The 9,852-nt window shown below is 38.7% G+C and overlaps 1 protein-coding gene across 1 annotated transcript; it reads right to left on the minus strand.

Annotated features, from left to right (window-relative positions):
- Nucleotides 1-8,031, minus strand: LOC113114094 (leucine-rich repeat and immunoglobulin-like domain-containing nogo receptor-interacting protein 2). Its single transcript, XM_026280835.1, has one exon. The coding sequence runs from the start codon at nt 2,346-2,348 to the stop codon at nt 450-452; it is 1,899 nt and encodes a 632-aa protein (XP_026136620.1). The 5' UTR covers nt 2,349-8,031; the 3' UTR covers nt 1-449.
- Nucleotides 8,032-9,852: the final 1,821 nt, after the last annotated feature.

Genomic DNA, 9,852 nt, shown 5'->3' on the forward strand with positions numbered 1-9,852 from the left:
ATTGCATTTTGTGAACAATGCAACAAAAGAAAGTGTTTATACATGTTAACATACACATACATAACTGGGCATTACGTACATATATGCAGGATAATGAGGGAGAGAACAGATTCCCGATCATCTGTTAGTCGCAGTGAGAAAGCATGTGCGAGCCTCGGCAAATAAGAGTAATACTTGAATTTTACAAATTGGTTCTTTACACAATTTGTGTTGGAGTGTTTGCTGAACATCCCCTCTTACCAAGAGGGTTTCATATAAATTGAAAGTGGTTCATTATTGACACATATAATTCCCTTTGCGCATCCAGTGAAGTCCAAGCTTAACCAAAACCTGGACTGAACCTTAGGGCCTGTTGAGTTTCCTGGCATTGGTTTGAAGGAGTCCTGTTCCAGGTAGCATTTGTGAAACAAAGATCAGGGTAAATTCCCACTGGTATTACTTTCCACGTCTTAAATCATTTTCATGTTAAAGCGACGTGGCCCAGCACCCTGGTCCGCCTCCTCGGCAGAGGTCCCATTGGACTTTGAGCGTGGCACGTACTCAATATCAATGTTGTTTTTATGTTTGCCTTTTCCTCGACTCCATACAAACAGGAGCAGGAAGCAGAAGAGAACCACTCCTAGGAATGTGAAACAGCCCATGGCTGTAGAAACTAAGATAGTCTTTAGGTCCAGGCCAAAGGTCACATTGGGGAGGTTGGTACCATTGGCAGTGGCATTGCTTGTATCTGTGTAATGCTGGGTCCTGTTGGCATACAGCGAGCCCAGACTTTTCACTGCCAGTGATACCATAAGAGTGTCATTGCCTGCCGTGTTAGAGGCCACACACATATACACACCGTCATCCTGAACCTCCGCCGCCTTGATATCCAATGAACCGTTGTTGTGGACTATCACCCTGCCATGGCTCCTGTTGGTCAGGTGCCTCCGGCGCGGGGTGACCCAGGAAATAGTGGGCCGTGGGGACCCCTCAGCGCTGCAGTGTAAACGGGCTGACTGTCCCTCCTCCACTGACACCATCTGAGTTCGGTTTTCTCTGATTTTCGGCTTGGTGCAGGTCACATAGTAGGATAGCAGGGTCTCTTTGAACTCCTTGAAGGGGCGTCCGTGAATTCCTTCCGGAGTGCTGCACTCGGGCTGGGTGTCACCAAAAGAAATGGAATGGCGCCTTTGCAGCAACCACATGAGTCGGCAATCGCAAACCAGAGGATTGTTGTTGATCAACAGCACCTCTAGGGCCTCAGGAGCATGGAATACACCCCTCTCCAGGGTATCAAGGCGGTTGTGGGAGACATTTAGCGAACGGAGCCAGCGGATCCCCTGGAAAGCGTAGGGTTCGATAGACACCAGTTGAGACCCAGCCAACCTCAGCTCACGCAATCGCACCAGGTCCTGAAGCAGGCCACCCTCCACCACCCGGATACGACTGTAGGAGAGGTTAAGGTGTGTGAGGTAATGGAGGTGGCGAAGAGCCTGGTAAGGGAAAGTGGATAGGTTGGTGTTGGTAATAGAAAGCGTGGTGAGGTTGAGGCCATGCAGAGTATTAGCAGGGATCAAATCTAACGATGGCCAGTTGTCGATCACTAGATGACGGAGGTGGAAGAGCTTCTTGAAGGAGTAGGGGTGTAGAGAGCTGATACTGAGGTAGCGCATATGTAGGCTCACCAGGTTGTGCAGGTGGGACAGGGCATCTGTGGGCACCACCGTCAAGTTACAGCGCTCCAGCGTCAGGCTCTCCAGTGACAGTAGTCCACTGAAGGCCCGATGGGAGATGTAAACCAGCTCATTGTCTCCAACTTCTAATGACCTGAGGTTGCGCAGGTCCTGGAACATATAGTCCACCAGAATGACAACTTTGTTGTCACTGATATCCAGGTTTGTCAGGTTGGAGAGGCCGGAGAAGACGCCTAGAGAGAGGAGTTTGATACGGTTGCTCTTTAAGCTTAGTGTGTGGAGGCTGTAGAGCGAGTTGAAGGCTCCGGGCTCAACATAAGCAATGATGTTCCCACTCAGGTCCAGTTCTTCTATGTGTGGATAGACCGAAAAGTCATCAGGATTGACGGCTGGAATACGATTCTTGCTGAGATCAAGGATTCGTGTCTCAGTTGGGACTCCATCAGGGATTGCGTTGTAGCGCTTACGGTGGCAGATGACAGAGCGGCTCTGGGCGGAGCACTCGCAGCGAGCGGGGCAGGCAAGAGTGGAGCCCACGAACACGGCCACCAGGGCCAGCCCCAGCAAAGGCTGCCAGCAAGACACGGCTGTGTGCAGCATGACTCGACTCAAACAGTCCACCATACTGTCATGGCTCTGAAAGAAACAGAAAAACAAAAAGTTTTGAACTAACATTGCATAGAGGCCATAAGTAATATACAGTTAGCATATTTAGCAAAATAATAATAATAAAAAGTCTAAACTAGGAACTTAACCCCATTTATCAATACTGACTAGTGTCTTGTAACATTTTATGCACAACATGGATTCATCTAAAATGGCAGGAGACACCACTCAGTGGACTTTATGAATTTGTTTGTATTGCAAAAAAAGATCTAAAAAAAATAACCTAGCTGTTCAGTGTAGCCATGCTCATACAAATGAACACTGCCTCAGTTCTTGCTTGTGGGTTTGTATGTGCATGGATTGATTCTTTATTGTTTGCACATGAATTCACAGCCCTGCGGGTGTCCTACTGTTTTTCTTTCTCAGTTGGTTCAGTACTTTTGAAGATTTGGACTTTCTCGCCATTGCATTTCTGTGTGGTCATAAAGCTACTTTTTTATCGAAATCTTTTTCACAAAAGCTATGCTCATTAATAGTAGGACACAGAATTATACCTGTTTAAAAGAGCTGTTCAAAGTAATTGTTAAATTAATTTTCATTAAAAGCTAATTTAATTAGAAACATTCAGAATATTAATAAGAGAACAAAGACCATAATTTACACAGTTAACTTAACTTAATATGTTCTTAGTTTCAAAGTGGATAGCAGCATAAATTATTTTGTTGTTTGACAAATTTTATTCATTATGTCTACAGAAAAACCATTTGCTTCAGCCTTGAACATATAAAAAGTTTGGCTTTATTTTTCCTAATCTCCCATAGAACTTTCAAAGACTATACATTAATCATTTGTACAGCACAAACATATAGACACAAGACAACTAGGATTAAAGTGACTTCCAAACTGCTCTCTGGCGCATCATAAATATAAATAGTTGGAGGGTACAATCCACTGGTGCAGACATTACAGACACAATTATGTAGATTATTACAAAGGCAGAAAAGATGAATAAATGAGACCTCAAGAGGTTAATAAAACACATTTACTGCTTTTTTAGACATTCACCTTAATACGACCTCTGTACAAGACTCAAAACAAATCATAGAATCATATAATTTCTGTCCTGACATCAACACTCATCCAAATTCGAAATCTGTTTATGTTCGTGAGCCCGCTTCTAAAAGAGACTCTGACTGCATTTGAGGCCAAACACAATAGCCAAGTGCCAATAAAACGTGCAACTTCTTGTTTTTGAACCACCTGTACTGTTTCTGTTAAACTTATGACCTTGATGTTGGCCTCTTTCTGTTGTCACTCTTACCGGTTGCGAAGCTTTGTCAGATATTATTCTCAGACCTTAATAAAGGGGCTTGATTTTAAAGTAAGCATGAAAATCAAAATCAACCTCTTTTACTTTCTGTGGAACTTGGTCATCTTAATACTCTTCAAAATATAATAACTTGTGTTATGCCTCATGAAACAACTTCTTAGAACTCTTTGAAACAACCTTCCTTCTAGACTGACATCTTGTACTTTTTTAACCCCTCCTCTTAATCTACCTGGCTCTATTGTGGTGACAACCACCTGATGGACAAAATCAAGCCCCACCCTCAAATATTTCTCATTGTTATCATGTTTAAACTGGAAATATGTCAAATTAGTAAAAATGGGATGCAAACAACATTTCCTGTTGACTTTAGAAGCCCTGGCAGTGTGATTACTCTTCTCTCTTGTTGGAGGATTTTTTTTTTTTTTGGCTTAGCATACTCAGCATCGTGTGAAAAATCCCACTGCAGTCAAGTCACAGTGGTGTCTGCCTGTGTGCATCAGCAAAAACAAGCACTCACACATGATGCATGTGGAGACACTTTCATAACGTCCTGCAGTGTGACTAAGTGTGCATGTGTTTGTTTGATTGTTTATGTAAATATGCAGTTTCACATGAAGTTTACACTTGCACTGCATCTGGTATGAACTTGCTTTGAATTGTGGGATGTGCATGTCAATGTTTGACCTCTAGAGGGCAGGTTTGCATAATAGGGCAATTCAGAAAACCATAGGAGGACATGAGTAATAACATATTCAAAGGAGTGCCATTTATTATAAGTGTGTTCATTTTTTGATGTATACAATATTTAAATGAACTATAATGTAATTTGGACATTTTATGAGAGCTAGATTAAATTTTTTTTTTTTCCTGGTTATTCGTAACCTGTGTACTGTAAATTTTGCATAGGAAATTACAATACAATAAATCATCTAAATTAACATTAAAAAGACAAAACTTCGCAGCCTTCAGTGAAAAGTACAAATGAATGAATGTCAGGAATGCATAATAGAGTTTAATGATGTTAACACACTTTCTTTGTTCCTACACATTTGCCAAAGATAAAACAAAGTGATTTTCAAGTAGAAAATGCAAAAATAAGTATCTGCAAAGCTCAACGATGAGTAGTGTGTAAGTGTGTGGGTGTATGCTGGTGAACCAGACAGATTGTGAAACAAGTTGTGAAAAGTGCACAGACACAGCAGCTCATCTGGTGTGTCATGGGCCACACTAAATTTAAAAGAGAGAAAAAGAGGTGCAGAACCCCTGCAGGCACAAAACACAGCTTGGTTGAGTTTTAAAACATGTATGCACTCTCAATATATGACAGAAGACGTATACATAGGTCTAAATATTGACCATATTTTACCTCTACCCAGACAAAGACCAGTGAAACACAGCAAAACCAAAAAAAAAGATGGACAAAATATATATATTGCCCAACTGTTCCTTTTTTAGACTGAGTGTCTGTTTGGCCTGACCAAAATATATGCTAGTCAGCACAAAAAACTATTTGCTGTCCTCTTTATTTCTAGCTTTATTAGTGTTGCCATTTATGCCCTGAAACTAAACAGAATAGATATACATGAAACTTATTATAATATGACGAGAACACATTCTCACTCATAGTACAGTAGGCCTATGTTTAGATTCCCACAATGAGCAATTTGAAGAATAAAGCTTGTGTTGACACACGTCTCCAAGGTGCAGGTGCTCACAGTGAAGAAACACATACACGACATTACACTATTTGTATCAGGAGACTTATTAGATGACAAAATGAGTCTTTCTTTCGCTAACATAAACATACACACAGAAACTGACAGACCAGCGTATACAAACACGGATGTAAACATCCTAAGACACTTCACATTTAATCAGCAATTTGTACCTAGGTTAACCTGGCACTGATCTTCTTGGCTATTTCCCTCAAGCTGAATTGAGATGCTTCTTTGCTAGCTATTCAATACCGCATTGATCGCCACTATCCGGGAGAGTTATATATGGAACCAGTTGGTCTTTTTTCAGATCCATACAACACATTTGTTCATGACTCATGACTCATGCCTCATGATAATAACACATTTTCAAATCTCAGGTGATTTGGATAAGCTAATTACAGCATTCCACACAATGGTTTGGATCTTGTTTTGTAATGCTATACATATAATGCTATTTAAATAAATAAGTAGGATTTGGTGTGATATAATCCACTGGGTTTAGATTGGACTCTGAAAAGTGTTCAGTATCTCTGCTCTAAAAATGAAAAAAATAAAAAAATAAAAATAAATAAACTGGTCTTAGCTATCTTAAAATGATCTCCTAGCCTGTCTAAGCTGGTCTTTAGCTGGTCCACTGTTCTCCCAGATTGAAAAGTGCTCAAAACCCCTCTATAACAAGCCAACAGACCAACAGTTAGGAGTCAAGCAAACCAATTTGTACAAACTAGTTTAAGGTGTTTCCTTGACAGGTGTTTATAGAGGAGAGGTTGAAAAAAAAGAAACATTGGTGTAATCAACTGAAACTGAAAGTCATTATGATAAGATTTTACGAAGACAAACATTTTCTTTTGACTCTGGAATAAAGTGCAACAATTAATTGCTCGCAAGATTTCACCCACAATTGCTTCATAATAACACGTATAAAGAAAATAAATTGGGCCAATTTTGATAATGACTTGACAATCATAATCGGTCTATAAAATATCTAACTTGACATTTTCATAAATGACACGTTCTCTTCAATATGTGATGATGGATTCTGCTTGCCATTCAATTTGCAAATTCATTTCAGTTACTCTTCTATGTGCTGAAATGTAAATGCCTGCCGGTTCCAGAGATAGGGAGAGAAAGATAGCATTTAAACACCTGGGGGCATGTGTTTTGTCCTGACTGGGCTGTGATCGGCTTAAAGTGTGTGAATGGTCCTCCCTGGCTCTGTCAACCAGACTAGAACCGAGTCTAATACCCTTACATGGGCTCTCCAGCATTTTCCGGTCTTTTGCCCTGGCAGTTTTAGGCTTTAGATAACAAACTGGACTCCTGTGCAATCAAGCAACAAATGTCATTTTAAGCCAGGATGTGCTCTATCTCCACTCACAGACTATCTTGGTCCTTCTGATGTGGACCACCTAATATGATGGCCACACCTTGCAAGAGCCCTGTGGATATATTTTGTTTACTTCACCATTAAGAAAAGGCTTGATAATAGTCACATTATATCTTCAAATGGCCTGGAGTGAACATGGCAAAGCTCTGCATGGGCACTCCCATATTATTTAAACATAAATATAAAATATCATTATATGTTATATATCCCATCATGCTTTTTACAGAGTGGTTTGGTAAGACTCCACTTAAGGAAACTATAGGTTATATGCCAGATACTTTTAAGTTGTTTTTTTCCCCCACTCCTTTTTTATGCATATACATGTACACAACACACCTGCCTCAGCTGGACATGAATCATTAGAGAAACAACCACCTCACACAAACAGATGTGTTAGAAGTACAGCCTAAAATAGCGCGTGTTTTTCTTTTTCTTTTTCACACTTCGTGTTTTTTATTTTTTTTATTTTTTATTTTTTTAGAAGACAACAAGCTAAAACAAAGGCAGTAAGATTTCTATCCTGATGGGCATAGCTAGCATGCATGCTTTAATACTCTAATACAAACACATATGGATTTCGCAAATTATGTTTTGTTGTACTGGGTTAAAATATTCCAGTAAATATAATCAGCATTGGCATGGACGTCTTCGTTTGCCAGCTCTGTCCCTGCAGTAAGCTCAGTGTTCACATCAATATAATTGTTAACGTTATTAAATCATTGCTTTATTGTAATGAGTCTCATATCTTCTAACGATGCTACCCTGAAGGAAAGATGTAATTAACTCAAGAGGTTAAAACAGAGGAAGGTTGAACATCTAGCCCTTAACATTTTAGTAGGCTTGTGTGATATCCTCACAGCCACTGGTAATGGGGAGTCAAAAGTTTCTTGCTGCTCATAAGTGAGGAGAACTCCGGAGATCTTTATCAAAATGTCATCTTCTTGGCTGAGAACGGCTACAGCAGGTTTGCAGTAAGGATATTGTGATGTCACATCTATTAGCCAGTTGTTGGAGGTTCAATAATGTTAGCATTTGAGAAGCTCTCCAGGAGGCTGTTAAACAAACACCACATGCAGTGGTTCAAGGAAGTGGACAGGAAACTCCAGGACCCCTTGACAAAAATAAATCAATTTCTTCTACTATTGATTCAGATTTACAAAGTAAGTTTACACACATAATCCAATCACAAGCACCTCTGCACATAAATTGAAAATACCAATACCAGATTGACTTAATGCAGAAATGACAAGTTCATCGATTCTTAAATACACAACTATTTAATCCAGTTTGATTGACAGGCCAAGGGGAATGCCTTTTAATCCAAGATATCCTCAGCTAAACAATAAATTGTACCGGATTTGAACGGATGCTTTGATTGTAAACACAAATATTTGTTTTCTAATATCTATATGACTGACTCTTTACTTTTTAAAACACAAAATAATCTAAATTTGTAATTAATAAATTAAAGCCAAATTATTTTATAAAATTTTATATAATTTATATAAAATAATATAACTTTATAAAAATACAATTATAACGAAAATCATGTCAGTATAAGCACAATAAAAAAACTGTAGCATTTATTTTATATTAAAATCATATTATTATATTATATATATTTTTTATTTTATTTTATATAGCAATTTTAGAATATATCTATCTATTTAATAATAGGACAGAACTAATGGGATGGTAAATTGCATCATTTTTGATGACTCTGCTTCTCTAAAGCTGTCTCTGATCTAGAGTTTGATTTATTTATCTGTTTTGTGAGGTGAATTTCATACTGGGTAACAAAAAGCCCCGAAGAGCAATTTACAGTTTTTCACCACCCCTTGTGAGGGGCTCCAATTGCTGCAACAGCACAATCGGCCGCCCCCGCTGAGGAAGTGAGGTGGGATCAACATCTCTGACTGTGAGAATCAAAGGCAAAATCTGAAAACCCCGCTAATTATGCAGCGACTAACCATAGACTTTACACAGAGCTCATCAGGAGGAACGAGCTTGCGTTAATTAGGGATGAAGCAATAGAGGAAGAGAAACACGTCTCTTGTTCCATTCACCGATAACTCTCTGTTAAGAGTGCAGCCAAGAAGTAGAGTGAAACTCAACTGCCATTTCCTTACGCTCGTTCTTTCCTTACTATCAGGTTCAGTGAAGCCTGCAAAAAGTGATTTTTAAAAAATAAAATTATTTCAACTAGTTCATTGGGTCAAGCATAATGGCATGTTTCTTTGTTAACTGTTTTAAATAAATAGTTCCCATGAAAAATTAATTGATGAAATGAAAAAAAATAAAATAATAACTGATCGAGTCTGGCATGCACTCACAGAAACCAAAAGCCATGCATAACATTTGGCTATAATACCTTTATTGGCATCAAAGCACCAATTTAGTTTTATTTAATAAATATTGTAATAAAGTCATTATAAGACATTAATTCTGCCTAAAATAAACATTTTATGTTAAATATAGGTAATACAATGCTACACAAGCAATTGAGTTTTATACACTGAAGCAACTTCACTCTTTCACATCGCTAGTTATTTGCAAGAACAATTTCAAAGGACCAGCAAATTAAGATTTGAATTAAATGCAAACTTGTGAACAGATTCAGCGAAAATCGACTGATATCAATTCAAAACAGAAGATGCTATAAATATCATTTATAAATTCTGGCTCAGTATCTGGAGCTAGAAATCCTCAACCTTTTTAAAATAACAACTAACTCAGCCTTTAAGCCCTACAGGTTTTTAACATAGTATCTCATTTCATGTGGTGAGATTATTGGACTTACTTACATTTATGCTCACGGCAGAGCTTTCTTTCTATAGGGAACTACACTTATGCGTAGTTCCTTACAGTATTATTATTATTTTTTTTTATTATAAAGAGCCCTGCTGTGAGACTTAGAGGCAAAGTGAGACTGGAACACATTTGTAGGTTTGTCTCTCTGTAGGAAGTTCTAAACAATGAGAATTAATGGCTTCTGGGTGCCATTCGACCCCCATTCAAAATGAATGAATAAGTTAATATAATTCATCAAGTTAATGTGCTACATAAAATGCTGTTAAAGGAGGATATAAACACACAGTAGCAGCTGAACTGGTGGAGGGAGTGAGACAGAGAAATGCA

The sequence above is a fragment of the Carassius auratus genome, chromosome 14, assembly GCF_003368295.1.
Source record: "Carassius auratus strain Wakin chromosome 14, ASM336829v1, whole genome shotgun sequence".
Classification (NCBI taxonomy): Eukaryota; Metazoa; Chordata; class Actinopteri; order Cypriniformes; family Cyprinidae; genus Carassius; species Carassius auratus.